This window comes from Anopheles coustani, chromosome 3, assembly GCF_943734705.1.
Source record: "Anopheles coustani chromosome 3, idAnoCousDA_361_x.2, whole genome shotgun sequence".
Classification (NCBI taxonomy): domain Eukaryota; kingdom Metazoa; phylum Arthropoda; class Insecta; order Diptera; family Culicidae; genus Anopheles; species Anopheles coustani.
Genome location: NC_071288.1, coordinates 59,767,726 through 59,786,202, shown reverse-complemented (window position 1 = coordinate 59,786,202; position 18,477 = coordinate 59,767,726). Strand labels below are relative to the sequence as shown.

At 44.9% G+C, this 18,477-nt stretch overlaps 1 protein-coding gene across 1 annotated transcript; it reads left to right on the top strand.

Moving 5' to 3' along the window:
- Positions 1-2,505: 2,505 nt before the first annotated feature.
- Positions 2,506-10,734, top strand: LOC131264096 (uncharacterized). The gene is made up of 2 exons (XM_058266388.1): positions 2,506-8,326; positions 10,712-10,734. The coding sequence occupies exons 1-2, from the start codon at positions 2,506-2,508 to the stop codon at positions 10,732-10,734; spliced, it is 5,844 nt and encodes a 1,947-aa protein (XP_058122371.1).
- Positions 10,735-18,477: the final 7,743 nt, after the last annotated feature.

Here is an 18,477-nt window from a genome sequence, read left to right as displayed (position 1 = left end):
GATGGATACTTTGCCGAAATAAAACAAAAACATGCTTCACAGTTTCTTACATTCAAAGAGTTCGAAAGGAAGGGATTGAAACATTTTCCTGATGCGTTGAGAATATTTTTCTGCGCATCGCCAAATACTTTCCAGCACTTCACATTACAAACTGCGCGTGATGGTATTGCAAGATAACGTTCTCCTGTATACGACAGCATGGTTACAGTCGTAAAGTTGTGTACTGTTATCGCAATCATCGCAATCATTTAACCAAATTTATCGAAAAAGCTTCTATTTTACACCATGTTGGCAACAAAATAGCGCAAGTCTTTGCTTCACAATTTAAAAAATCTGAATTGAGAATGAAGTAACACCCATCCATGCCATGTACTGCCATGACCAATGTTTCTCTTTTTTAAAATCGCTCCCCCACTCCTGTATGCACCTCTGCAGAATATGAAAGATTCAAAACCAAAACGATTGTTGTGGAGTCTGAAATATTTTTTGAAAGAAAACTTGAAAGAAACTCTTGATAAGGGTGCCAAAGATGCCAAATTACAAATTTCCCACACATCCCATTTACTCTCAGGAGGTACCACCTGAGCATGTGCTGCGGGGTGAAAATAACCACCGCAGAAAAAAATGACAATAAAAATACATCTACAACGGAGACTAATGGAATAATGCACTGACCAGGGTAAACAAGCACAACCGCAAAAAAAAAAGGGAAATGGTGTGCATGCTGAAGTTGATAGGCAAGGTAAAGTATCATTTTTGAAGAGATCAGGTAATAACAAACGCAAATAAATAATTGCATGTATTTTATATTTCATAAATTATTTAAGTTAACCTACAGGCAAATTTTCTACCCTACCTCACTGTCAATTGCGGTCTTTGCAATAAAATATATATTTTAATCACTATATCTAAGCCAATATAGAAACTATTAAGAACTGTCAACATGAAAAATTATTAATAACTGTGGTACCGTTTCTAATACAAGTTGTCATTGCAGAAACCATCAAAATAGCACAATCGTTCTAAATTAAGCTATACTTCTGTTCCGAATGTCACCAGGATTGCTATTCGAGTAAATGAGTGGTGCTATTTTCTTGAAATATGGTTCAAAGCAAGCAGCAAGCTGACGAGTTTTTGAAAATTACTGTAAACAATTAACAACGAAATAAATGAACGTCAGTCATTTCTTTCACAATTCCATCATTGAATCAAATATTTATAATATAAATGTTTCCTATCCAATGTTCAGAACGTTCTTCGATTATGAACACATGGAACACATATAATGTTCGCAAAATTAAATTATTCAAAACAAAAATGTTGAAAAATGGCTGTGGCTTGGGGTATAGTAAATATATCTCAGTCCGTTGCATCATTTCTGCATGCACAACTGCCCGTAATAAGGACCCATTAATTATATAACGTCCGTTTAGCAGGAGGAAGGTGAAAAAAAAACCGCCAAAATCACTTGCTTAAAAACCAATAAAAGATAAAGCTTAGCTTAAAAACTAAAAATACTGCGAGGTCCGATTGTTCTGACACATAACAATCACCCAATCGGTGAAGGAATAAACATCGAAATAATTCTTTATGGCAGCTTTCCTTACACTTCGAGATTGGTTCTTATTAAACAGGAACATTTGATTGAATTTGAATCCAAAATATGTAAGAAATTTATATTGGACATTAAAAACTCGAATCCAGCCACTACCTTAAATTATATTTTCATTTAGTTACAAAGGCAAGAATGTGACCGTTTGCTTTGCAATCCAAACGAACTTACACAAATTTTTTGTGTAAAATCTTTTTGGCTTTGGCTACATGTTCGGGTTACTAAGGTAACAGAACGGTAGAAGATTTTGATTTTCGCTGTAGCAATTTGTTGTACAGCTTTAAATGCCAAGTTGAAAATCGCACAGTAGGCTTGCTCAAGTTGAACATTCATCTTCTTTGAGTCACAATCACGTACATAGTGTTCTCGCATTACGAATTGTTGTGAAATAGAAAGAAATTTTGTGAAATAAAAAGTGAGTTTTAATCAATTCCGTTAACGAACAGAACAAGTAAGTTCAGGTAAGTTTAAGAAAGGTTTTCCGGATCTAGACTTACGCTATACAATTGTTATTATTAGGAATGGATTCATCAGAACCATCACCAGTAGCATCCACGCCAGCTTGGTTGGCGCGAAATGCCACTCCGCCAAATGAGGCCGGAACAGTCTCGCCGGCACCTACAGCGGCCTCGACGAGATCGGTTGGTAGTCACAGTGTGGCCGTGGGAGTTGTGGAGCCTACCAATGGCATCCCAGTATCAACACTTCTACCACCACCACCACCGCCGAATCCCCCAATACCATCATCTTCATCGCACCATGAAGCCCGCAATATAGAAGCAGCGTCCAACCCAGTATTGTCACTTCCTCCACCACCAGCACCACAACCACCTGTACCATCATCATCATCATCATCGTTCCATGCTCAAGATACCTCATCCACGCCAGCCTGGATGTCTCGATATACCACACCACCGGATGAGACTCCTGAAGAAAGAAAAAAGCGGCTAAAACGGAAGCGACAAACGGAGTGTTACCACCGTCGACGAGCCACCGGAACAGTCTCGCCGGCACCTACAGCGGCCTCAACGGGAATGGTTGGTAGTCACAGTGTGACCTTGGGAGATGTGGCACCAGCCGCTTGCAACTCAACACCAACACTTCTACCACCACCACCCCCACAGCTGAATGTCCCAGTACCATCGCCATCATCGCACCGTGAAGCCAGCAACATAGAAGCTGCATCCGTCCCAACATCGTCACTTCCACCACCACCAGCACCGCAACCACTGGTACCATCATCATCATCATCGTTCCATGCTCAAGATACCTCATCCACGCCAGCCTGGATGTCTCGATATACCACACCACCGGATGAGACTCCTGATGAAAGAAAAAATCGGCTAAGACGAAAGCGACAAACGGAGTGTTACCACCGTCGACGAGCCACCGGAACAGTCTCGCCGGCACCTACAGCGGCCTCGACGAGATCGGTTGGCAGTCACAGTGTGGCCGTGGGAGTTGTGGAGCCTACCAATGGCATCCCAGTATCAACACTTCTACCACCACCACCACCGCCGAATCCCCCAATACCATCATCTTCATCGCACCATGAAGCCCGCAATATAGAAGCAGCGTCCAACCCAGTATTGTCACTTCCTCTACTACCAGCACCACAACCACCTGTACCATCATCATCATCATCATCATCGTTACATGCTCAAGATACCTCATCCACGCCAGCCTGGATGTCTCGATATACCACACCACCGGATGAGACTCCTGATGAAAGAAAAAATCGGCTAAGACGAAAGCGACAAACGGAGTGTTACCACCGTCGACGAGCCACCGGAACAATCTCGCCGGCACCTACAGCGGCCTCGACGAGATCGGTTGGCAGTCACAGTGTTGCCGTGGGAGTTGTGGAGCCTACCAATGGCATCCCAGTATCAACACTTCTTCCACCACCACCACCGCCGAATCCCCCAATACCATCATCTTCATCGCACCATGAAGCCCGCAATATAGAAGCAGAGTCCAACCCAGCATTGTCACTTCCTCCACTACCAGCACCACAACCACCTGTTCCAACATCATCATCGTCATCAGTGTACCATGCCCAAGAGACCACATCCACGCCAGCTTGGATGGCACGATATGCCACTCCACCGGATGAGACCTCCGATGATAAAAAAAAGCGGCTGAAGCGAAAGCGAAATGCGGAATCCTACCACCGTCGTCGAGCCGCCGGAACCGTCCAGCCGGCACCTACAGCTGCCTCGACGGGAACGGTTAGCAGCCACGATGTGCACGTTGGAGCTGTGGAGCCAGTCACTTCCAATCCAACATTAATATTTCTACCACCACTACCACCGCCACCAAATCCCCCAGCACCATCATTATCATCATCGCACCACGAAGTCCGTAATGATGAATCCTCATCCACGTCAGTCCATGTTCCTGCATGTCATCTCCCGATTCGGCAACGCTGGGAAGCTATATTGCGGGATAGACTTCAACAACGGAACCGCAGTGGTAGATTGAAGGTGGCACTTGGTGACCTGGATAGCTACAACCGTCCGGAGCGACATAGGCTGAGTGCTTTCGAACCTTGCCCTTTTTGTACGGCGTTGAAGTGGCCAGGGGAGACGGGAAGAATATGCTGCAACGGTGGCCAAGTTCTGCTGCCATCATTTCGCGAACCACCTAGAGAGCTGTTGGAGCTATTCGACGACGACGCATTCATGCGCAACATTCGGGGGTATAACAACGCATTCGCGTTTACCTCAATGGGGGCATCGATGCGTCCAGCGGATCGTGTACGACAGGATCAAGAAGTCGCTGGCCAGTTCGGGGTGTATAACTACCGAATTCAGGGCGCACTTTGTCATCGCATCGGTACACTTGGCCATCGTGCAGAGCAAGCGCCGAGGTACGCGCAGCTCTATTTTTACGATTCGAACAGCGTGGAACATAGCGATCGAATGGTGGACGCGCGTCTGGCATACACTCCGAACCTGGATCGAGCAATAGTCCAACGCATCCAAAACATCCTGCAAGGATGCAACCCGCTTGCCGCCCAGTTTCGCCATGCATTCGAGCGGATATGCGGATCGGAGAATTTGATGCTGCGCATACACGCACGATTACCGGGGCTTGATCAGCGCCGCTACAACCAGCCTACCGTAGACGAAGTCGCTGGCATTTTTCTCTGCTCCGAGCAAGGAAATCCACGTGATGTTGTACTGCAGGATCGTGACACCGGATATCTTAACAGGGTATACGAGTCACACCAGCTGTTCGACGCCATGCAGTATCCGCTCCTGCATCCACACGGTGAAGTTGGATGGACGTTTGGCATGCCAAAACAGCCAAGACGCGACGTAAGCGCTGCACGACGGCCCCAACGTGACGGCCACAATGCGGATGATGGTGACCAGGACGCTGAAAATCGAGAAGCCATCCGTGCATCAGCGAGGCAAATTTCTCCCCGCGAATATGCCGCATATCGGCTGTGTTTTCGGCGAGAGGATATGTCCCTCATTCACCGTGGCGGCCGGCTTATGCAGCAATACTGCGTGGACCAATGTTGTAAGATCGAGGAGCAGCGCTTGAAGTTCCAGCGAGAAAATCAGGCGCAGCTACGTGCCGATGCCTACGGTGGCCTTATGGATTTGGCCGGCCCAGTCACCGTACAGCCAGGACAGGAACCACGCACACTGGATCAGATGGGTACGCGTATTATCCTATCTCCCACGTTCCCCGGCGGCGACCGATACATGCGCGCTCAGTATCAGGACGCAATGGCCATCGTACGGGCGATCGGAAAACCCGACCTCTTCATCACGGTCACGTGTAACCCGAACTGGCCGGAGATTACTGGGACGTTGCTGCCCCGCCAGAAGGCCGCCGATCGACCCGATCTAACGGCGCGTGTGTTTCGGCTAAAGTTAAAATCCCTGCTGGAGGACCTGTCGGCCGGAGTGCTTGGCCTCGAAATAGCGCGAATCCACGTGATCGAGTACCAGAAGCGAGGTCTTCCGCACGCACACTGCCTGGTGATTCTTGCTGAAGCCGACAAGCCACGGTCAGCGGCGGACTACGACAGACTGGTGTCGGCCGAAATTCCGGATCCTGCCAACGAAGAGCTCCACGAAACTATCTGCAAGTCGATGATGCACGGACCATGCGGTAGCTGGAATCCGGCTGCTCCTTGCATGAAAGATGGTGTGTGCTCGAAACGGTTTCCCAAGCCGTTTTGCGATGAAACGCGGCAAACGGAGGACGGGTATCCGATGTACCGACGGCGAAACGATGGCCGGACCGTTGTCGTCAAAAACGTAGCGCTGGACAACCGCCACGTAGTGCCGTACAACCCGTGGCTGTCGCATAAGTACAACTGCCACATAAATGTAGAGGTGTGCGCGACCATCAGCAGCGTGAAGTACCTTTATAAGTACGTGTATAAAGGACACGACCGGGTCGCCGTTTCTACTACCGAACCAGTGGACGAGATACAGCAGTATGTCGACGCGCGGTACATTTCCGCGTCGCAGGCTGTCTCGACGATCTTCGGGTTCGAGGTTCAGGCCAAAACGGTCACCGTCGTTCAACTTCCAATACACCTCGAGAACAGGCAAAGCGTGGTATTTCGCGACACCGAAACCGTGGATGAGGTGCTCGAGCGCGGCCACCATACTATGCTGACACGGTTTTTCCAGCTAGCAGCCAACGATTCTCACGCGCGCAGGCTGACGTATCAAGACATCCCGGCCTACTACCGGTACGCAAAACCGTCAGCTACACAGCGGCTGTCGTGGCACGATGGCACGGGCAAACAATGGATCCGCCGTATCCAACAGAACGCTATCGTTGTTGGTCGAATGGTCTACTGCCCTATCTCGGATATGGAACGTTACTGTCTGCGATTGCTGCTCTGCTACCGTAACGGTCCGACTTCCTTCGAAGATTTGCGCACTGTAAGCAGTTCCGTGTGTGGTTCCTTCCAGGAGGCAGCCGCCAGGTCCGGGCTGCTGCATGATGAATCGGAGTGGGATCGGTCGCTCCAGGAAGCGGTATCATTCCAGATGCCATCCCAGCTGCGTCACCTGTTTGCCCTGATATTATCGGAGGGTAAGCCGCTAAACCCTCACAGCCTGTGGGAAGCATACGCCGATCATCTGTGCGAGGACTACCATCGGCAACATCGAGAGCGCTACACGGTGGACGATTCCGAGCAAAATCGCCTTTTGCGTGCGGCGGAACACTTCTGGGCTTTGCGGTCGATTGACCAGTATCTACGTGGGACAACGCCGCCGAAGACACTGGAAACGTTTCCCAGTATGCCACAGCTATCTCAGTTTTCCCACCTTCCGGCCGAGTTGCTGCAGTTCGACCGAGCGACCAACGCGAACGTTTTAATCGATGCAGAACGCTCTTACAGCATCACGGGGTTGGATAGAACGCTTCGTAACGTGGACCGGTTGAATGCAGAACAGCGTGCGGTGTACAACACCATCACTGAAGCGGTTGATCGGAGCAGTCAAACGGAGCAGACCGGAGGACGTGCGGCAGACGAGGAAAGTGGAAGCCTATACTTCCTGGATGGACCCGGTGGCACTGGGAAGTCGTTTCTGCTCGAGACCATCCTGGCTTACACCCGACGTCAGACGAAGATTGCTCTCGCATCAGCCTCCAGTGGAATCGCCGCATTGCTTCTCACTGGTGGGAAAACAGTACACTCGACCTTCAAGCTTCCTCTAATTTTGGACGAAAATTCCCATTGTAACATACCCGCCCAGTCGCAGCTGGCGGACTTAATGCGGCAGGCAACTCTGATCGTGTGGGACGAAGCGTCCATGAGCAGCCGATATGCGCTCGAGGCCGTGGACCGCACGCTCCAGGACATCGTTGGAGTACGTCGTCCATTCGGAGGGAAAGTTATGTTGCTGTGTGGGGATTTTCGCCAAATCCTACCGATCGTGCCAAGAGGAACGGATGCGCAAGTGGTGCAGCACTGCATCAAACGGAGTCCGCTATGGCACCTCTTCCGTGTGTTGCGGTTGCGGGTGAACATGCGCGTCCAAACGGCTCCGAACGCACGGGATGCAGATGATATTCAGGAGTTTGCCGATTTTCTGCTTCGCATCGGAGAGGGTCGGCATCAAACGCTTCCGGGATTGGACGCCACCTTCGCCAAGCTGCCACGTGACATGATGCTGCCCCGGACAGGCAATCAGCAGAGCGACGTTCTATCGCTGATCGATCACGTCTACCCAGATCTTGGTCGGCAATATCAGCACTCCGGATTTTTTACCGACCGAGCTATCCTGTCACCACGGAACGTCGACGTGACCGCAATCAACAATAGCGTGTTGGAAGGGCTAACGGAACCGGAAGAAGTGTATCTGTCTGTCGATACATTAGTCAATAGCGAGGAACAAGATACGCTAATGCTGCCGACCGAGTTTCTAAACTCGCTAAATATGAGCGGCATTCCGGTGCATAGGTTACGGTTGAAGCGGTATACGCCAGTACTACTTCTCCGTAATCTCAACACCGAGCGTGGATTGTGCAACGGAACGCGGCTGCAGATCGTGTCACTTAGACCGCATTGCCTACATGCACGGATTCTGACGGGCAAGCGGCAGGGTGAAGACGTATTGTTGCCCCGTATCTTCTGCGACAGCAATGATGCGACCTTGCCGTTTCAGATCCGCCGTAAGCAATTTCCGGTGCAAGTGTGCTTCGCGATGACCATCAACAAGGCACAAGGTCAGTCGCTTCACCACCTCGGACTTTACCTACCCACCGAAGTATTTTCCCATGGCCAGCTCTATGTGGCTCTCTCACGAGTGACTTCGCGGCCAAACGTGACGGTCTTGATCGTGAACCCACATAGAGAGGAGGACGACGGTGTTGCAGTAAAGAATGTTGTGCATCGAGAGGTGGTAAGCGATTGAGCCGGCTGCAATGTGTCATTAGGGTGAGTTCCTACACGCAAAGTATTTATAAATGTAGCAGCTCATTTCATTCTATTCCTTTCAAAATAATTAACCAGCAATCGAAGAACACACGATCGAGCCGATGGTAATGGTGTTGGAGAAAAATTGTGACGTATCGACAGATGGACGGAGTGCAATTGGGCGTCCCGGAATTGTATGCAAGGTAAATTAGTTCCTACGAAGATAGTAAATTATAAATGTACCATTCTATATAAATCTTTTCAATTACATTTCACTCATTAGCATATGTATATCTATGGTACGGTATTGATGATGAGATGATGATGATGAGATTTTTGTTTTGCAAATTTAAATGTAAATAAAAAAAAATGGAACAACATATCTTTGAGACACGCGCGCGTAAAAGTGGAAATTTGAAGTTGATCTTTCTGTAGGAACTGTATCGGTCGCTCTTGTGCAATCACGTGGCAGGCGCCTCGAATTCATCCATTGATGATTTTTTCGACGTGACCAATTGTTACACGGATAAGGTTTGCTTAATTTGCCAATCCTGGAAAGTGGTAACTCCCCTCCATATGTTGGATAAGGGAGATACCGGCTACACGAATAGGAGAGAGCATTTTTTGGCCGTGCACTCCGGAGAGCGGTTCCACGACTCCTGTCTTATGGAAGTTGTGCTAACCGTTGTACGCAAGGAAAAGAGAGCTGACTGGTCTTTTTCGTGAAGGGTCACTTTGATCCCACCACTTCGTGATTTGCTTTAAAGGTTAAACAAATATCTTATGATAACTCCGCCATTCTCAAACCTGTGTTGGGGTAAGAGGTGGGACTCATCATCATATTGCAAACCAATGGTGGTGGTACCTTGAGCATGGTCGAAAGGTGGAATTGGAAAGAAGTTCGTGATTTAAAATCATCGTATGAAGAGGTGTCTTTAAGGTAAGTCCTTACATTCGTAGTGCATAAAAAATGTACCATACTATATACTCCTTTTTTACTTTCCAGTCTTCAGTCAAAGGCCGCATCAGGAGTTCCCCCCCGCGAAGGAATGAGTTGACAGCAGCAGCAACAGCACACAACTTCGCGCCGATCCTGAGGACCGTAGCACACCACCAACCGTTCCAGAAGCAGGAGCAGTCACGCTGCACGGGAAGTGGCAACCGACGAGACCAGCCGCAACCCTCTGACGGTGGCGGAGGAAGCGGCCGTCTCGGAGGCCACGACGTCGGGCCGCTAACGAGCGGAATGTCGTCATGTCATCCGGCATAGATGTTGCCTATTAGGAGCTTTCTAGCGCAAGGCTTCATGAGAGCCTAAACGGCTTTCGGCGTCAATGATCTTCAATGAGCCATATGATTGAGACGATGATGATGGCGGTGCCTAAAACATTGTCGTTTTCTAACAGAATGTTTCATGTTTATATCAGCGTTTAAAGAGGTGTCTTTGAGGTAAGTCCCTACATTTGTAGTTCATTTTAAATGTACCATACTATATCATTCTTTTTTTAATTTTCAGTCTTCAGTCCGGAACAGCATAGAATGGTATAACAACCTTCTTAATAGAAACAAAAACATAGTATCGAGACGATGATGAAAGACGTCCCTTGAACATTGTCGTTTTCGAAATGATAGTCTAAAGTTTATATCAGCGTTTAGAGAGGTGTCTTTGAGGTAAGGCCTTACAGACGGAGTGTGTTACAAATGTACCATACTATATAATTCTCTTTTTACTTTTCAGTCTTCAGTCCAGAGTAGCATTGGATTGAATTGTTCTGTTCAGTTGAAACAATCTTCGCAATATAGAAACAAAACGATATGATCAAGACGATAATAATGGATGTCGCTTGAACATTGTCGTTTTCAAAAAGATAGTCTTAAGTTTATATTAGTGTTTAAAGAGGTGTCTTTGAGGTAAGTCCCTACATGCGTAGTGTATTTTAAATGTACCATATCATTCCCTTTTTTACTTTTCAGTCTTCAGTCCAGAGCAGCATAGAATGGTAAAACAATCTTCTTAATAGTAACAAAACCATATGATAGAGCCAATGATGATGTTGGTGCCTTGAACATTGTCGTTTTTTAACGACAGTCTTAAGTTTATATCAGCGTTTAAAGAGTTGTTTTTTAGGTAAGTCCCTACAGGCGTAGTCTATAACGAATATACCATTCTATATAATTCTCTTTTTACTTTTCAGTCTTCAGTCCAAAGCAGATATGATTGAGACAGATGGTATGATCGAGGCGATGATGATGATGGTGGTTCCTTGAATATTGTCCATTTCCAACAAAATGTCTTATGTTCATATCAGCCTGTAAAGAGTTGTTTTTAAGGTAAGTCCCTACAGTCGTAGTGTGTAACAAATGTACCATACTATATAATTCTCTTTCTACTTTTCAGTCTTCCGTCCAGATTAGCATATAATTGAATTGTTCTGTTCAATTAAAACAATCTTCCCAATATAGAAACAAAACGATATGATCAAGACGATGATAATGACGGTGCCTAAAACATTGTCGTTTTAGAAAAGATAGTCTTAAGTTTATATCTGCGTTTAAAGAGGTGTCTTTAAGGTAAGTCCCTTCATTTGTACTGTATTTTAAATGTACCATACTATTTCATTCTTTTTTTACTTTTCAGTCTACAGTCCAGAGCAGCATAGAATGGTAAAACAACCTTCCTAATATAAAAACAAAAACTTAGTATCGAGAGGATGATGATAGACGTCCTTTGAACATTGTCGTTTTCGAAATGATAGTCTAAAGTTTATATCAGCGTTTAGAGAGGTGTCTTTGAGGTAAGGCCTTACAGGCGTAGTCTACAACGAATATACCATTCTATATAATTCTCTTTTTACTTTTCAGTCTTCAGTCCAAAGCAGATATGATTGCAGTTGCAGTAAAGAATGTTGTGCATCGAGAGGTGGTAAGCGATTGAGCCGGCTGCAATGTGTCATTAGGGTGAGTTCCTACACGCAAAGTATTTATAAATGTAGCAGCTCATTTCATTCTATTCCTTTCAAAATAATTAACCAGCAATCGAAGAACACACGATCGAGCCGATGGTAATGGTGTTGGAGAAAAATTGTGACGTATCGACAGATGGACGGAGTGCAATTGGGCGTCCCGGAATTGTATGCAAGGTAAATTAGTTCCTACGAAGATAGTAAATTATAAATGTACCATTCTATATAAATCTTTTCAATTACATTTCACTCATTAGCATATGTATATCTATGGTATGGTATTGATGATGAGATGATGATGATGAGATTTTTGTTTTGCAAATTTAAATGTAAATAAAAAAAAATGGAACAACATATCTTTGAGACACGCGCGCGTAAAAGTGGAAATTTGAAGTTGATCTTTCTGTAGGAACTGTATCGGTCGCTCTTGTGCAATCACGTGGCAGGCGCCTCGAATTCATCCATTGATGATTTTTTCGACGTGACCAATTGTTACACGGATAAGGTTTGCTTAATTTGCCAATCCTGGAAAGTGGTAACTCCCCTCCATATGTTGGATAAGGGAGATACCGGCTACACGAATAGGAGAGAGCATTTTTTGGCCGTGCACTCCGGAGAGCGGTTCCACGACTCCTGTCTTATGGAAGTTGTGCTAACCGTTGTACGCAAGGAAAAGAGAGCTGACTGGTCTTTTTCGTGAAGGGTCACTTTGATCCCACCACTTCGTGATTTGCTTTAAAGGTTAAACAAATATCTTATGATAACTCCGCCATTCTCAAACCTGTGTTGGGGTAAGAGGTGGGACTCATCATCATATTGCAAACCAATGGTTGTGGTACCTTGAGCATGGTCGAAAGGTGGAATTGGAAAGAAGTTCGTGATTTAAAATCATCGTATGAAGAGGTGTCTTTAAGGTAAGTCCTTACATTCGTAGTGCATAAAAAATGTACCATACTATATACTCCTTTTTTACTTTCCAGTCTTCAGTCAAAGGCCGCATCAGGAGTTCCCCCCCGCGAAGGAATGAGTTGACAGCAGCAGCAACAGCACACAACTTCGCGCCGATCCTGAGGACCGTAGCACACCACCAACCGTTCCAGAAGCAGGAGCAGTCACGCTGCACGGGAAGTGGCAACCGACGAGACCAGCCGCAACCCTCTGACGGTGGCGGAGGAAGCGGCCGTCTCGGAGGCCACGACGTCGGGCCGCTAACGAGCGGAATGTCGTCATGTCATCCGGCATAGATGTTGCCTATTAGGAGCTTTCTAGCGCAAGGCTTCATGAGAGCCTAAACGGCTTTCGGCGTCAATGATCTTCAATGAGCCATATGATTGAGACGATGATGATGGCGGTGCCTAAAACATTGTCGTTTTCTAACAGAATGTTTCATGTTTATATCAGCGTTTAAAGAGGTGTCTTTGAGGTAAGTCCCTACATTTGTAGTTCATTTTAAATGTACCATACTATATCATTCTTTTTTTAATTTTCAGTCTTCAGTCCGGAACAGCATAGAATGGTATAACAACCTTCTTAATAGAAACAAAAACATAGTATCGAGACGATGATGAAAGACGTCCCTTGAACATTGTCGTTTTCGAAATGATAGTCTAAAGTTTATATCAGCGTTTAGAGAGGTGTCTTTGAGGTAAGGCCTTACAGACGGAGTGTGTTACAAATGTACCATACTATATAATTCTCTTTTTATTTTTCAGTCTTCAGTCCAGAGTAGCATTGGATTGAATTGTTCTGTTCAGTTGAAACAATCTTCGCAATATAGAAACAAAACGATATGATCAAGACGATAATAATGGATGTCGCTTGAACATTGTCGTTTTCAAAAAGATAGTCTTAAGTTTATATTAGTGTTTAAAGAGGTGTCTTTGAGGTAAGTCCCTACATGCGTAGTGTATTTTAAATGTACCATACTATATCATTCCCTTTTTTACTTTTCAGTCTTCAGTCCAGAGCAGCATAGAATGGTAAAACAATCTTCTTAATAGTAACAAAACCATATGATAGAGCCAATGATGATGTTGGTGCCTTGAACATTGTCGTTTTTTAACGACAGTCTTAAGTTTATATCAGCGTTTAAAGAGTTGTTTTTTAGGTAAGTCCCTACAGGCGTAGTCTATAACGAATATACCATTCTATATAATTCTCTTTTTACTTTTCAGTCTTCAGTCCAAAGCAGATATGATTGAGACAGATGGTATGATCGAGGCGATGATGATGATGGTGGTTCCTTGAATATTGTCCATTTCCAACAAAATGTCTTATGTTCATATCAGCCTATAAAGAGTTGTTTTTAAGGTAAGTCCCTACAGTCGTAGTGTGTAACAAATGTACCATACTATATAATTCTCTTTCTACTTTTCAGTCTTCCGTCCAGATTAGCATATAATTGAATTGTTCTGTTCAATTAAAACAATCTTCCCAATATAGAAACAAAACGATATGATCAAGACGATGATAATGACGGTGCCTAAAACATTGTCGTTTTAGAAAAGATAGTCTTAAGTTTATATCTGCGTTTAAAGAGGTGTCTTTAAGGTAAGTCCCTTCATTTGTAGTGTATTTTAAATGTACCATACTATTTCATTCTTTTTTTACTTTTCAGTCTTCAGTCCAGAGCAGCATAGAATGGTAAAACAACCTTCCTAATATAAAAACAAAAACTTAGTATCGAGAGGATGATGATAGACGTCCTTTGAACATTGTCGTTTTCGAAATGATAGTCTAAAGTTTATATCAGCGTTTAGAGAGGTGTCTTTGAGGTAAGGCCTTACAGGCGTAGTCTACAACGAATATACCATTCTATATAATTCTCTTTTTACTTTTCAGTCTTCAGTCCAAAGCAGATATGATTGAGACAGATGGTATGATCGAGGCGATGATGATGATGGTGGTTCCTTGAATATTGTCCATTTCCAACAGAATGTCTTATGTTCATATCAGCCTGTAAAGAGTTGTTTTTAAGGTAAGTCCCTACAGTCGTAGTGTGTAACAAATGTACCATATTATATGATTCTCTTTTCACTTTCCAGTCTTCATCGCAAAGCAGCATTGAATTGAATTGTTCTGTTCAGCCAAAACAACCTTTCTAATATATAGAAACAAAACGATATGATCAAGACGATGATAATGGCGGTGCCTAGAACATTGTCGTTTTCGAAAAGATAGTCTTAAGTATATACATCAACGTTGAAATAGGTATCTTTAAGGAAAGTCCCTACATTTGTAGTGTATTTTAAATGTACCATATTATATCATTCTCTTTTTACTTTTCAGTCTTCAATCCGGAGCAGCATTGAATTGAATTGTTCTGTTCAGCCAAAACAACCTTTCTAATATAGAAACGAAACAATATGATCAAGACGATGATAACGGATGTCGCTTGAACATTGTCGTTTTCAAAACGATAGTGTTAAGTTTATATCAGTGTTTAAAGAGGTGTCTTTGAGGTAAGCCCCTACATGCGTAAGGTATTTGAAATGTACCATACTATATCATTCCCTTTTTACTTTTCAGTCTTCAGTCCAGAGCAGCATAGAATAGTAAAACAACCTTCCAAATAGTAACCAACCTTCCAAATAAAAACCATATGATAAAGGCAATGTAATAATGGTGCCTTGAACATTGTCGTTTTCGAAACGACAGCCTTAAGTTTATATCAGCGTTTAAAGAGATGTTTTTTAAGGTAAGTCCTTACAGGCGTAGTGTATTACAAACGTAGGATATTATATAATTCTCTTTTTACTTTTAAGTCTTCAGTCCAGTGCAGCATAGAATGGTAAAACTACCTTCTTAATAGAAAAAAATCCATAATATCGAGACGATGATGATAGACGTCCCTTAAACATTGTTGTTTTCGAAATGATAGTCTACAGTTTATATCAGCGCTTAACGAGGCGTCTTTGAGGTAAATCCTTACAGGCGTAGTGTGTAACAAATTTACCATACTATATAATTCTCTTTTTACTTTTCAGTCTTCAGTCCAGAGCAGCAGAGAATGATAAAACAACCTTTCAAATAGTAACAAAACCATATGATAGAGACGATGCTGATGGTGGTGTCTTGAGCACTGTCTAAGTTCGATAAATATTCACGTGTTGATGTCATCGTTTGATGTGGTGTCTGTAAGGAAAGTCCCTACATGCATAGTGTTTAATAATTGCTCAGCTCTATATAACTATTTTCTTAATTTATACTCATCAGGTTATACCTTCATGGTATGGTAGAATAATCTTACAACCTTTACAGCAAGACAAGATTGCAAATTGATAGTTTGTTAACTGGCTTCATTTCTATATCACTGCTATGTGAACTTCTACCGGGCGAAATGCAGTAACGTTCAGATGGACACACATCATGATAGACGTAAAACAAATTTTGAAAAATCTGCAAGCACTTTAAACACTTTTTTTTGCTAAACTCAAATTTGATTCTTTTTCTTTTCTATATCCTTAGGAACGATTACAATCAGATAAGAGATCACTCACGTCATCATTTCTACGAGAAAAGACATGGAAGTGTTTAAGACGGGACTGTTTTAAACAGCTGAGTTCGAACCACATAGTTGTTCGAGTTGAACCCCAACTACAATAAATATGTTCTTCTTTCGGTCAATCAAGTTTTTTTGCACGCGTTGTTCTGTATTCGGATCGTCATTCTATTTGCATGCGTAGCCCTGTAACCGGGCCGTTTTAACTAGTCCACTCTCAAATTACGCTTACACCATGCCATGAGCTTAGATAGCAATAGCATTGAAAGCGAGTGAAGGGAGCACCAAAGCGAGATGCAGACAATTTCGGCAATTTCTACCTTGAGCTTAGATAGCAATAGCGAAGATGTCGAGCGAAGCGAGCGCCAAAGTGAGATGCACAATTTCGACGTTCCGGTTTTCCCACGCACTTTGCTGCTGTAGCTAAGGATACTAAGGATGCACGATGGAAGGGGAAATTTTTCTTGCGCTCTGATTGGTTGCGCGGTTTGATGAACGTTGAATGAATTTTTGGTAATCGATGGTTACATTGATTATCGATGGTTACTTTGCCGAAAAATAAAGCAAAGCGGAAATCTGCTATACAGTTTCATTCAAAAGTTTGAAATAGTTACGAAATGAAACGTTTTCGTGATTTTGGGGACAATTTCGAATCGAACATTGCATTTAATCTTGGGAAAGGTGGTGCTTCAACGAAATGAAAATAACCAACGCAGAATAAAATCAACAATAAAACTACCGGGCCCTGTAAACGGGCACTGTAAATTGAACGTAATACCGGGCCCTGTAAACAGGACCTGCACACGGGCTCTGTAAATGGGCCATGTAAATTGGCCGTGTTACCGGGACCTGTAACCAGGACCTGTCAACGGGCCCTGTAACCGGGACCTGTCAACGGGCCCTGTAAACGGGCCGTGTTACCGGGCCCTCTGTAAACGGGTCCTGTAACTGGGCCGTGTAACCGGGCCGTGTCACCGGACCATGTACGGTCCTGCAACCGTGTCCTGGAAACGGGCCGTGTTACCGGGACCTGCAAACGGGCCCTGTCAACGGGCAATGCAAACGGGTCCTGTAAATTGTTCGTGTTGCCGGGCCCTGTAAACGGGCACTGTAACCTGGCCCTGTAAACGGGCCCTGTAACTGGGCCGTGTAACCGGGCCGTTTTACCTAGTCCACTCTAAAATTACTGTTACACCATGCCATGAGCTTAGATAGCAATAGCATTGAAAGCGAGTGAAGGGAGTGCGAAAGTGAGATGCAGACAATTTCGACAATTTCTACCTTGAGCTTAGATAGCAATAGCGAAGATGCCGAGCGAAGCGAGCGCCAAAGTAAGATGCACAATTTCTACGCGTCGAAATTTCCCCTAAGCGTCGAAATTTCCCCTTAACCGCTATTCTGTTGCTAAGGGAAACCAAATACCGTATGCGTGATAATGTTTGCACCACCGTGTATACCATACCGTATGCGTAATAATGTTTGCACCATCGTAGTAAAATAGTTCCCGTTTTCTCTGGGCATACAAAACGAAATGAAACGTTTTCGTGATTTTGGGGACAATTTCGAATCGAACATTGCATTTACTCTTGGGAAAGGTGGTTCTTCAACGTGATGAAAATAACCAACGCAGAATAAAAATAACCAACGCAAAATAAAACTACATCCATAAGGTTGGGCCCAGTAAACGGGCCTTTTACCGGGCCCTGCAAACGGGCCACGTAAGCGGGTCCTGTTAACGGGTCGTGACACCGGGCCATGTAAACGGGTCCTGTAAATGGGCAATTTAACCGGGCTCTGTAAACGGGCCGTGTTACCACCGTTTACCGAGCCCTGTAAACGGGCCGTGTTACCGGGCCATGTAAACGGGTCCTGTAAATTGTTCGTGTTACCGGGCCCTGTAACCGGAACCAGTCAACGGGCCGTGTTACCGGGCCCTGTAAACAGGCCGTGCTACCGGGCTCTGTAAACGAGCTGTGTTACTGGGCCCTGTAAAAGGGCCGTCTTACCGCCGTTTACCGGGCCCTGTAAATTGGCCGTGTTACAGGGCTCTGTAAACGGGCCGTGTTACCGGGCCCTGTAAACGGGCCGTGTTACCGGGCACTGTGACCGGGTCCAGTCAACGGGTCCTGTAAACGGGCCCTGTAAACGTGCACTGTAACCTGGCCCTGTAAACGGGCCGTGTTACCGGGCCCTGTAAACGGGCCGTGTTACCAGGACCTGCCAACGGGCCCTGGAACCGGGACCTGTAACTGGGCCGTGTAACCGGGCCGTTTTACCTAGTCCCGTATACAAACTCCGCTAACTGAGTGGTTCCATTAGACAGTACGATTGAGCGAAGCGAGCACGTAAGCGAGATGAAATTTCTACCTTGAGCTTAGATAGCAATAACGAAGGTGAACGAGCGAAGCGAGCGTGAAAGTGAGATGCACAATTTCGACAATTTCTACCTTGAGCTTAGATAGCAATAGCACCGTTGAACGAGCGAAGCGAGCGCCAA